Source organism: Etheostoma spectabile, chromosome 3 (assembly GCF_008692095.1).
Source record: "Etheostoma spectabile isolate EspeVRDwgs_2016 chromosome 3, UIUC_Espe_1.0, whole genome shotgun sequence".
Lineage (NCBI taxonomy): Eukaryota > Metazoa > Chordata > Actinopteri > Perciformes > Percidae > Etheostoma > Etheostoma spectabile.
Window position 1 is genome coordinate 21,860,786 of NC_045735.1, and position 13,173 is coordinate 21,873,958.

The 13,173-nt window shown below is 41.1% G+C and overlaps 1 protein-coding gene across 2 annotated transcripts in view; it reads right to left on the reverse strand.

Annotated features, from left to right (window-relative positions):
• Nucleotides 1-13,173, reverse strand: part of nectin3a (nectin cell adhesion molecule 3a) — a 67,308-nt gene that overhangs the window by 3,095 nt on the left and 51,040 nt on the right. Inside the window, exons 3-6 of one of the 2 annotated variants that reach the window (XM_032502629.1) lie at nucleotides 10,284-10,628; nucleotides 5,368-5,667; nucleotides 3,455-3,572; nucleotides 1,446-1,597 (exon numbers count right to left, since the gene is read on the reverse strand). In XM_032502629.1, coding sequence (XP_032358520.1) covers nucleotides 1,446-1,597; nucleotides 3,455-3,572; nucleotides 5,368-5,667; nucleotides 10,284-10,628 — 915 coding nt within the window. The remainder of the gene's footprint in view (nucleotides 1-1,445; nucleotides 1,598-3,454; nucleotides 3,573-5,367; nucleotides 5,668-10,283; nucleotides 10,629-13,173) is intronic. The other variant, XM_032502637.1, reaches the window with a different exon arrangement.

The window sequence follows — 13,173 nt, forward strand, 5'->3', positions numbered from 1 at the left end:
AATGAGATAGTTTCCTCATTTTGTGCAGCCCTAATGAATTGCACAATTTGTGTAACTGAGTATGAGTGTAATTACCTGCAATCATACACCGTGTGTGAGCCTGAGGGCTCAAGTAAAAAGCATGAGAGAGGATAATGGAGACGGATCAAGGTCAGTGAACTGATGTACTGGCAGTCGTCTCCTTTGTCAGTCACTATCAATCCCGCCCTGCAGCGCAACACTTTAAACTCATGTAGAGTTATTATGAGCATCTGCAACCATGTAGCTGATGATCCCACGAGCAGCCAAGAGCTACAACGCTGCACAGGCAACAGGGAATGTGAAACAGCTACACCGAGCAGCCACGGAGGGGGAGGGGTGGGGGGGGGATATATAGCTGAGCTCAACCTGGCTATCTCCACGGGGGGTGGAAGATCAAGGCCGCATGCCCAAGTCTTAATATTTGACAAGAGAAGCAAGATAATTGCACAGTGCAAGTCCATCCTGGACAGGATGTCAGCTGTGCTTTGGAGCAGGAGTCCAAACCAGACGTGTACACAGATGGAGTCTGACAGCCTTTTTTTTTGGGGGGGGGGGGCCTTCTCCAGTGCTTTCTTCTGAACAGTGAGAAACTAAAAGGATTGTGTGTGTTAGCGGAGTACACGTCCAAAAGCAGCAGTTGCTTTGTTTGGAAAAGGATTAAAAAGGAGCAGAAGAGAAATGAAAACAAAAAGAGATGCAGCGTTCTCAGGATCCACGCCCCTGACTTTGCAATAATGAACTCAAGTAGCAAAGCATGGACAGACAGAGGAAGCAGACGGGACGACTTTAGCATCCTGTGTGTTTTTCTGACAAGGATTCATGTCAATGAATCAACAGCATTCAACTAGCTGGCTATTAGTTTGAATCCATGGAATTGTGTGATTAAACTTAATCACATTTCACACAAAACAGCTTGCACAATATACTGTTGAATAAAAAACGTTGTGAAATACACACACATACTTCTGTGTACAGCAAATCTGTGAACACAATTAATTATGTCCCGCTGTGAAACCTGACCTTAAACAAAACCAAGAGAAAAAAAAAACATGCATACTTTGCTGAACCAGCAAGGGTAAACACCCTCTTCCTTATCGGAGATATCTAATGTTGCCAAAACCACAACACTTGAAACGTTTGGGACTGATACTCTTTATCTGCACTCCGTGCTCCTGTGTTGCCAGGAATGTGTGAAAGTGGATCTGGGCAGGGACATTTATATGGCGGCTTAGCTCTGCTAGTGTTCAACTGCGGGCTGATCGTACTGAGAGGGTAATCTTGCATCAGAGCGGCACAATGAATGTCAAAAGGCACGGTTTGTTTTTTCAACCTCAGGTGTGAAAAAGAAATGTATTTAAGTAAGCAGGCAATTAAAAAAACATCCATTTCCACTTTAAGAAACTGAGTGAAAAGTGGACACGTACCTTGTACGTAGAGGGTTACATCTTGACTGTGGAAACCGATGTCGTTTATCACTACACAGCGGTACACGCCGGAGTCATTGCGCTCCAACGGGCGAGTGAAAGCAAAGCTATTGTTTGATTTCTCAACACCCTCGGGCATCAATCTATCCAACCTGTGCAGAAATAAAACATTACGTGAATCTCACAGTGAACTGTACAGTGTGGCATACACAGACATGCGTACAAAGACTCAAATAAATGTATGATGTTGTCACTGCATGTTTAAAGTATTAGACATGGTCCCATTCCATTTTTTGCTTCCCGATGCCGATTCCAATACCTGAACTTGAGTATCGGCAGATACAGAGTAGTGATCCGATACCAGTGTGTCATATATTTTATTATGTTTTAACAGCTGTATACTACTATCCCTGTATGGAAGTGATATGTGATTTACATGGCTGAATGGGATCAGTGCATAAACTTCAGTACTTCCTGATACAGATACTAGCGTTTTAGGCGGTATCGGTAATTACCGGTATTGATATCGGAACATCTTTACAAAGTATAATTGAAAAACCTATCCCTGACTTGCGGTGATGCCACTGCTCTGCGTGTTGTGTTGACTCTACCATCCGTACGCCTGTTGCAACTATTAAATGATCATATGGCTTTGATAATTTGAGCCAACTGCACTCGCATCAGTCGAGGGAAAAGCTTTCTACGTGAACACGAGGTCTCAATGTCAGTTAAAAAAAAAAAAAAAAAAAATATATATATATATATATATATATATATATAATAATGGAGAGCTTGGCTGTGTAGACTTTACTGGCACTGTCAGTACAAATGAGACCATATTTCTTGTTTTCAAAGCAAGATGATGACAAAGAGCTGCCAACAGGCCAGTGTTGCTCTGACGCATGAACCATTTGGAATCTTATTTATAGCAGGGAGTCCCAATGGGTGCAGCAGTGCATTCGACAGCTCCGGTGTCCAGGCTCCAAAAGTACTGCTGGAGGTAATTTATAGACAGAAGCTTCTTTTTCGTTTGTTTAAACCCTCTACTCAGCAGGACAAAACAGCAGCTCATCTGCCATGTAGTAATTCCTATAACATTAGTAATTCTACAAACATTTTAATTTTTGCCTGTTTGTCACTAAACTGTTTATCTATGAAACAAACGAGCACACAACAATTTTAAATTCATCATCACGTAATACCAGTGGTCAACTCAGCCAAGTTTCATTAAAACCTAGTTAACTGTTTGAGGGAGATTTTTTTTGTTGAACGCATGATGAACTAAAAAATGCAGTTTACGCCTGGCTTCCAAAATGTTGCATTCTACAATGGCGTTTTCAATGGTCCAGATCATCTCATGTACTTTAACATTAGCTGCTGCTAACCTGAAGACAAACAAAAAATCTTTGAGTTGACATGACCATGTGACTGCCCCTTTTAACAACCGACTCAAATATATTTATAAGTAAAACAACAACCACCACCACACCGGAGACCTTTGCAGCCCCTAAAATAAGTTATAGCATCATCCCAGTGACCCGTAAAGGCCAAGTTTACACGTGTAGCTAAAGTGCAAGCAACAGTTTGCCTTACCCTGCAGAACCTGACCATTTGAAGAAAACACAATCAGCTACTGAGAAATGTGAATTTAGGGTTTCTCTCCTTCACTTTACTACTGTGTAGGAGCCAACAATAAAGCCACTATGAGAGAAAGTGCATCTTAATGCAATTCTTTCAGCATTCAGCCAGTGTGGTTGCTGCTAACTACACCACAGTATGAATCTGTTTTATATTTTATGAATGGTACAACAAAGCACGGGTTGGAGATTTAACAGGAGAAAATTCACACAATGTCCACAAAATGATGCCTTAAATGCAATTCATGTTTTAGGATCATAACTTGCTGCACCTGTCCTCACCTATAGGATGGAAATCTAACAAACTGTCATCCCTGGGATCATATCTCCACAAAGTATTTCCACAGGAAGCCAATTTTTCAGAATACTGACCTGGTCCATGTGAATTCACGGGCAGGTGGGTTGGCTTTGGCTCCACAGGTGAACTTCACATTCTCTTGACCCACATACCAATTTTTGTCAACTCCTATTATCGATACCACTGGAGCAACTATAAAATCAAAACAAAAAAGGTACATGAAAATTTGTTTAAAAAAAACAAACATATTTTTATATATATATATTCTTTTACTTCCTACAATAGGTTTGGTCATGACCAGAATGTATTTTATTTTTATTTCAAAAGGGTGCAAGACTAGGATTCAATAATCAGTCACTGTGATCCCAGCAGCCTGAAGACAAATGAGCTTTTGCAGAAGGAACTAAGCGTGCATTATAAGCACACCAGCAAGCAATGACAAAAACAAAGCCTGTGCAGGACTGTGGCAGGTGAACAAGAGCCAAGAGAACAAACAAATGACCCTGGGTTGGTGGAAAGTTGGAAAATGACAGACTCACTCAGACAGTAGATGTACTGCAGCTAATAATAAACTCCACTGCCTCACTGTGACAAAGAAAAAACAACAACAAAGGAAAGCAGGAGGATGCCTAAATGAAGCCCAGCACATGCCACTGTAATAAAACATGGCAAACACCGACTTAGGCATCCAATATATTTTATTTTGATTTCTTTGGAGGACAAACGAGGAACTCATTACAGCACACAGGAAGACGCCTTGGCTCATCGTGTCCACTGACCCTTTTCACGCAGCTGGACGTCAAAATTGTGCTTCTTTTGCACTTAAAATCCCCTGCCTCTGCATTCAACATGATTTATTGAGCTGGGAAGCCTCTTTCTTCCTGTATTAACCTTGTTTTTTTCTGCGTCTCCATCCGCAGCCCCAGCCGCCCCCTGCTACTTGTGTTGCCTGTGAGGCCTGATCAATATTTCATAAAATACCTTCATTAGCCTGCACTCACACAGTCCAAACACAGGCTAACCCTAAGTACTGCTTGCCAAGGAAGTATGCATTAATGATTATAACATTAAGATGACTCTTAAATTGCCCCTTTATGGGAAAAGAATGAAAGGTGGTGATCAGGCTATTCATAAATCAAGCTATCAGCATGGGTTAATATCGATAAGATATACTGTCGTGATTATTATCTTAAGGATTTCAGAAACAATTCACATTATTCATGACAATAACGAAAATTATAATAAACTGCATAATCTTACACAATCAATTCAGCAGCCATAGTGCTTAACCCAATCCAGGGTGATCAGAAGAAACATGATCGGGAGCAGAAAAATGTTGCGGTGGGTGAAAGATGGTGATAGGATGATTCCACAAAACCATTTTTAAATAAAAATGGTTTCAATTGCATCTCTTTGAACATTTTGAGTAAGGGGCTGATATTCTATAAGTTTGTTATTGTTGTTTCTAGCAAACATTACTTGGCATTCCTGCAAAAGAGAGGCTTCCTCTCAGAAAACATTAAACAAAAAAAAAAAAAAAGTAAACAGAAGTAAATTTGTTAGGGACTGATTTAGTGTGCTAGTGAGTATTTACAGCCGCAGGACGCTGAATGTGGGATTGACTCAAAGTAAACTACAGTGCCCATGTTCATCATCACCCAGTGTTCCGATGTGGCTCACTGATGTTTTTTTTGGTTGATCAGTGTCAAAGCATATGCACATCCAGTCCAAAAAAACAACAACTGTATTCTCTACATTCCAATAACTTGTAGCAGTGGTTCTTTTATTATTTCAATTGTATTACATTGGGGAAAAAAATCTTCCCCTGTAGCCGACTGTCAATAGTTTTGGACAAAAAGGGGTGTCTATGGTACAGAAGAGCAAACTGCATCAGGCTTTGGCGACACAGGCAATGCTTAGTAGAAGTAGTAGGATCAATTCATTGTTGTTTTTGGGCTTTCCATGACCTTTATAACTCAGCACTTACACTGAACATTTAGTATGAAGGGTATGCGGAACTCCGTTTGCAAGGCCGGGTGGCGCACCACACAGGTGAGGGTCTTCCCCTGTGCGTAGCTCTGCGGTGGCCACAGGTAGCGCACATGTACGCTGGTGGTGCCGTTGGGCTCATCCTGACTTTGTTTCTCACTTCGTCCATAAAGCTCCGTCTCCCAGAATACCTCAGCGGCGGGACGGCCACGCTCTGCTATGCAGGTGGCCACCAGCGACTCGTTCCCGCCATCCAGCAGAGCTGTGGGGCCAGCAGACACATACACCTTTGGCTCCACTGTGATAAGGGGAGTAGAGCGGACAGAGAGAAAAAGAAGGTGGGGGAGAGGAAATGACAGAATGGAGAAGATTACAAAAAGAATATTGATCGTTTTGTGTATATGTATAAATCAATAATGTCCATCATATTGTATGTACAGAAGTGGCATTGGTATACCTAACTGCCAGAAAGAGCATATTGACTTCTTCCATTTCACATATATATGCATTCAAAATTGATGAACCATACTATTAAATCATATGGAAACATTTCAGTGGAGACTGAGCTATCTTTATTGCTGTGTGTCAAACGTATAGTAATCGATTTGAGTTAGGGTACACTATTGGTCCCACTGTATGGTTCTACTAGCAGAGCCTGAAGTATGCATATGCCTTTGGGGAAAAACCCTTAGTGTTGCAGAATCAGAGGCTACTGGCAGTCAACACTGGGGTGTGTATGTGTTTGACTGTGTTGTACTGGAAAATGAGAAGCTAAGTTACTGTACACTTCTCAGTGCTTCAGAGCTGGGAAAATGTTATACCGGCTTCCCGAGAATAACTGCAGATTCAGACAGTACAAGGATTTTTTCAACAGAGGCAAAACAGATCTCTGCATGAGGGACGTGACCAGAATAACACAACTCCTCTACCTGTTATGAAAAGCAGTAAAAAAAGTTATCTTATGTTGCACTGGCCTAAAAAACACACAGTTGTTTAAAAAGAAAAAAAAAAGGAGGAAAAAAGGACAGTCAAAATACAAAAGATGGTCTAATGAAGGAGAAGAGATCACAATGGAGGGGTGGTGAAGAAACCTGGCTGTGCAGTTAACCCTTCCACGTACCATCACTTACGCTAAATCCTTCTTCTTTGTCTTGTAGTGCACCGCCTCCTCCATCTCTGTCCCTCTTAAAAGAACAGCTGTTCCACTTACTGGGATGGTGACGGTTTTAAAAGACACACGACGGCACACACCAGCCTAATCAACAAGACAAGGCCATCACCTTTAAGACATCCGTCACCCCAATGCTCCCCAGTCGAGCATGACGTCCAACAACAAAATCAAATATCCCCCGGCACCCCTTTTTCCAAAAATAACCTACCGTCTCTTGTACCCACTGCAGGGGCGGGGGGGGGGGGGGGACGACATTGCTCGTAGGCATCTACCTCACATTCTTCACTCACTTCTGTTTGCCCCTCCTTACAGCCCTCTGACTATAAACAGTAGCTGCTCTATGTTAAGAGGAAAGCTGGCCAAAAGCTTCAGAATAACTAAATCAGAGACGTGTTAATTTGGAGTTGCTGTCAGGAAGGGAGGGGAACGCTCTGGATGAGTGGAAATGCTTTAGGGGAAAGGTTAAAGATTTCCCTTCAGCAAACTGGCTGCATTGGCCCTTTCCCGCCCACATATGCACAGTGAACACTGACGTCAGAGTGGGGACCCCTAGAAGGAAAGAGTTTAACTGGATTGTCATGCATCATGTCTGGAAATTTTTATAGTAAGATTTAGCTTGGAAAAAACTAAAAATTGCCATTTGGTGTAATGATCTATTGCAGTTCTGAAATAAAGAGCCATCATTTTTGTTTTAGATTTTGGGTGCTGTGATGCAAGAAGTTGGTGCTCAAAGAAAGAAAAGTAACAGTGTAAATGAAGCCACGCATGGCAAGCCAATAATATCAGTAAATGTCAGCAAGCTGTTAGCTAAAACTGGCCTCATTCGTTGATAGGTAACAGAACAACATATAGCAACATACAAGTCAAACATAGCTTGATGACACATACTTCAGGGGGTGGGGGTGGGGGGGGGGGGGTAATTCCAGCATTATTTGAATAGACTGAAAGGAGAAATGAAACATTTCTCACCACAGAAAAATGATGACCCTCTTCAACTTTAACCATCTATCTGTCTGTGGGGCTGATTTCTCAATTTTATGACTCAGCAACAACAACAAAAAGAAGCTGCATCATTGGTCACATGAATGAACAGACAATTTTGAACAAAAGAATGCAGTTCATGGTTGGAAGATCAAATCAATTGAAATTTGCCTCGCCGACTGAATGTGTGAACAGATTTTGTTTTTATGAAAGTTAATTGCTCTTCATTGGAGTTCCCATTCATCCCTCAGCACTTGAAAACAAATGGCCAGTCTAATTCATTCACATTCTGTGTCATATTTCCCTCCCAGTTTCCTTCCTTATGCTTACTGGTTGGGACGTTTGGCTCACGCACTGCGGCACACTTCCTGCTGAACTGATCTTGGGCCTTTTATATTAGAAGCTACTCAAAAGATCTGTCAATGCACGATATGAGGAAATTATCATATTGCGATTATTTTTTTACTGACATTGCGAATGCGATATGATTCACAACATTAGAGGGAATGATCAGTTTTGTAATATTATTCTCATTTTCATTGAAAAATATTAAAATCTAAAACATGAAAATGATTTGTAGTGTGATTTTTGCGAGGATCTGTCCTAAACAAAGATTTTGTCTTTAGTCTGTAGGATACAATTCAACCACAATACTTCATTCAGAATGGTTTGACACATATTTTGCCGTTAACAAAAAATGGGTATTGTGCACCCCCCTGCATTTTGGATATTGCAGTACTCCTTATTGCGAGTTGGATAAAATTGCAGCCCTACTACAGACTGAAAAGAAAAAGTGAGAAAGCCAAAACAAATTGTGTGTGACCAGGTGCCTCATGACTAGATACAAGACAAGGTTGGTGTCAAGAGTGTGACTTCAGATATGAAGTCAATGTCCATTGCACCCGTTAATCATTATAAGTGTCCTCACTCAGGTCTGTTATTTATGGCTTTTTCATCGCTCTTCTTTAGTTCATTCGAAAGGAATGAAAATAAAGTCAAGTCCTAAACCGCAAAGTATAAACATGAATTAAAACTTGGAACTTTGAGTTAATTGAAGCAAAAACAATACACACACTGGTTCAACATAGATATATGGTCCATATGCTGACGTGTTATCCAGCCATATTCTGCAGCCACATTTTCCTTTCTCGAAACCCTTTTGAAACAAGTCAATCCAAAACATGGCAGAGATAAAGAAGCCAGTCCTCATCTCTGCCTTGGAAACTTAAGTTTAGGTCTTGTAATTGAGATGTGCACGCATTAAGAAAAATACCCTATGCCAAGTCTAATTGCCAAAAACGTATACTTCCGCCATAATCACACACTGAATACATCTGAATTGTAAAGTAGGCTGAATCATGTATTTGTGTAGGGGTGTGAATATGCATTTGTGTGAGCCCCAAAAAAAAGAACAAAACATGCCTATGAAGCTGCTCAGAGAGGAGAGCAAGGTGTAGCTGAACGCTGTGAGGTCGCAGACACTGTGGCTGTCACAGCAGCCCTTCATGTACCATTCATTAGTCATCATCCTTCAGTCTCTGAAGGGAGACAACAAACTACTGCATACAGTGCAATCTCCTACTCTCAGCGCTGCCTGAGTGCAATCCAATCACCAATTTAGGACTTGAAACATATGCTGACCACAGAGAAAGTTCAAGGTTCATGCGCCTCAGAGGGGAGGTTACTATAAGTGCCCATACAGTGTAGAATATACATGTACGTTTTGAGAAAACAAGGAAATGGTAATGAGTATTCCCATTAAAAATGTATCACATGCACTATAATTAGCAGTAAATAAATAGATATAAAGAAAATATATAAATCTTGGTACAGTTTGTGGATAGACACGCTTCCTTTTTGCTTATTGAGCTTCATTATATACTGTGATCATGTATTTTTTGTTGGGATTGTCAGGGAATATAATAGCCTCAACATACAGATGCCATATCAGCAACTACAAAAGAAATTGTTAAAAAAGAAAATGATAGCGAAGCTAAAAGTGCAGATACCCAAAAACATAATATCTACCTATACATTTTTACACTGCAGATTGACAAGTTTGTCATCTGCTTCTTCAATGCCTTCAAGAGCTTCACAAATGCTAATTACTCAGCCTGAGGTATGATTTCATGTTAAGTGACAAAGGGTAAAGAGGGCAGAGCTAACAACAATCCTCACTGCCTCGAGGGAAGCAGCTGCACATTTTAGTGTTAAGACCATTGCTACATATGAAACTTTTTTACGTAGCGTGGTTAAATACAAGTGAATGTCATGAGAGTTGCTCTGTATTACACCCTGCAATTAACTTGTTTTTTTGCATGCAACTAGTTGCATCAAGTTGGGACTGTTTGAACTTTGTTTACATGGTTGCTACATGCAGAGAGCCTGTATGTTTGAAACAAGTGTTACTATGTGCGCTTTGTGATTTGTATGCAAGTGGCATTGTGGAGGACCTTATGGGGAAATGTATTTAAACCTGACATAGCAATTTTACACAGAGAGTGAAAGTGGGGTGAGTAAGATGAGAGGGACCACACTAGAGCAGCTTATACATGGCTTTCCATGGCCTGTGTCCAGGTAGTAATTTAAAAAGCCAGCTAGCTTTAGGGAGTAGTTTGTTCCTTCAGGGCAAACACTTAGGAGTCACCTTATCTTTGCTTAATCACAACCAACAGTGCCCTGATTTGAAAAGTAGGATTAAAGGACAGCATTAAGAAGCACTCGATACAATGGAAAAAGGAAGTGACAGAGCTTTACTTTACCTAATACATTAACGTAGGTTGATGCTTGTGTATTGCCCAGAGGAAATGTTACCACTTTGCAGGTGTAGGACCCGACATCTGCAAAGCCAGCTCCTTCAATGGTAATGGAAGCATCTCGTACAGAGGGGGAAACAAATGAGATGCGCTTGGTGTATTCTGGAGAGATGGAGGTTCCAAACTCGGGGTTGAACACTGCCAAGGTAATGGTGCCTGAAGGGAGACGACGTTCCCAGGAGCTCTGTGTGAGGTTGGAGCCCACCTCTATTCTGCAGCTCAGTGTGATGTTCTTCCCCAGCACTGCATTCACTTTCTCGGGGACAAGCACCTGGTTACTGCTCACACCTGCTGAGAGAACCAGATTAAAGGGGAGATTCAGATAAACAACAACAAATCATTGTTGCAGCTTTCATTAAATTGGAAAAATGGATTTCTCACAACACTGTCACTTCATTGGATTCAGAGATTACAGTTTGTGTTCTCTGGTGGGTAGCGGTGGAAGAAGATTGTCTGTGACTCCAAATCTGGATTCAATTTGTCGAACAGTGAGTTTCTCTTCGTCCACTGTGACAGCTATAAAGAAGATTAGGATTCTAAATTGCTGTAGGCTTAGATTAAAATTATATTCTTGATAAGCTTTCTACCAGATGCAGTACACTGCGTCATGCATTCATTGCCTTCACTCATCATCAACAGTCTTCCCCATAGTCACATAAGCAGCCATCATTTGTTTCAGACATGTTTTTCCTGACCAGACTTCATCTTGGTTACTCTGAGTGCTATGCTTTTCCTCTTAATAAGCAACACACTTTCACCACAGGACACTCAGACTGTCCCTCTTGCTAATCATCAGAGCACCTTTTAAGCAGGAAAAAAGAAAAAAGAAATCACTGGAAGGAGATGAAACAAAACGTTATGTTTTTTTTGCCCTCTTTTAACGAGGCCCTTAATTTGACTTGAAGCAAAGTAACATTTTGAAGTAAAGTAATGCAGCATGTAAACTTCAAATGCTGTAATTCCTGAAAAACAGGCCAAGACAAGATGAACATGTGACAACAAATGCCTGAAATTTGTCACAGCAAAAACTTTAACCTTGAAATAAAGAAACTGAGGAGTGTGATTCAGTGTTCATGATCTGCAAGCTGTACAGACATCTGCATGTCACACTTGATAGATGAGCTTGTAGCAAAAGAAAACAAAAACAACAAACTTAGTGGGAATGAATGCAGTATCTTGCAAACCTAACCTGAAATAAATCCTTAATTACAGGTTAAGGCTACAGCCCTGAATGGAGAATAAATCCATCCAAGACTTTTTTTTGTGAGCATAATCACACGAATGAGTCATTGATAGAGAACCATGCACGCTTAAATATTTTCAAGAGCCTATACAAAATCTAAATTTAATTGTGGAGTAGATCCACATAGAACCTTGTGAAAATGTTTGTGTTGCAGATAAAATGTAAAAACTTGATTTCATTCAAAATATTCAAGCAGTGCGCCTCAGTTTTGTTGACACTGTTGCAGTCGGAGTAAGCCATATTTGGGTGCCATAAATTTCTACATAGTCTTAAATGTGTATGGAGTAAATCTTATAAAAGTGGGTCCACTGGCTGGTATTTTCAGTCTTTGGCATGAATGTGAGTGGTAAGCCACAGCAATGCTATCTTGGTTTGTGAGGAATACAGCCAAAGGAGGCTGAGGCTCCCCGTGCTCCATTACGTCCCCTGTAATTTCAGTGGGGACGGACTCACACTCTCACACACACTCACACTCACACACACACTCTTACTTTCTCTCTTCCTCTCTTCCAAGTGTGTATGTAAGAGTCAGGCATTTTGTTTAAATGGCTGCTGAGTCCTAAATGCATGTTGCATTGTGTTGTGAAGTTTTATGCTGTGCTATAATACTTGGGCTTTCCGGTTTGTTTGTTTTCTCTGCTGATCTAGCACAGTCCTGCACTGCATTTAACCTGTTAATCTAAAGTACTTAATATAATTCAGCATGCCTTATTTGTCATTCACTTGGAAAGACATGTGGCAAAGTCACTTTTGGATTATTATTCCATTTCTCCAAGATAATTTAGGGTTCCATCTACAGCTTCTTCCCACCTTTGAATCATGACCTGGTCTAAAAAAAGACCACACTACTATAATGTGCTTAGCAGTGCATGTGTTACCCTGTGTTTGCATCTGACGGAGTCCTCCTGGTGTGGGGGAGAATCAGGGTCAGAGCCATGTGGGTTTTGCATTCTGCACGCCACGGTCATCTGAGCTGACACGACAGCTGTTTGTTGTCACCCTACTGGTGCTACTCAGGTTGTTTTGCTTGGAAAAATATATTAAAAGCATACTGCCATGATAAAAGCTTGACAGGGAGAAACATTGGGAAATATACGTAACTGGTACAAGAATGTAGATGTCATGCCGATTTAAAAAAAAAAAAATCCTCCTGCAGCACTGGTTGTCTGAGTGGTAAACTAACATGCTTGGCATGTGTGACATTGTGTTGATGCATGCAGACACGTGTCTCAGACCAGGCTTCACTCTAAAATGCTCTACATACTGCAGCTACCTGACACGACACTCCAACTGCTACCGTACATAGTTTATCTATCTCAAGTGTGTCAGCTTTCAGGCTTGTGAAAGCATACAGAGAAACTAGACTCCATCCATGCTATGTTCTGTTTGTTTTACAGTAAGCATTTGGGAGTAAGTAGGAGAGGAAGGGGGGGTGCTTAAAGAGGACTCCACCCTTACCATTATGGGAGGAGAGACAGATGGCCTCTGCATGAGATACCTACAGCCAGGAGGAGAGTGGGGAAACTTGGCACTGCTTGCTGAGACCATGAGAGACATAACTAGAGCTCGCAAACTAGAGCTCCGTGAAATATT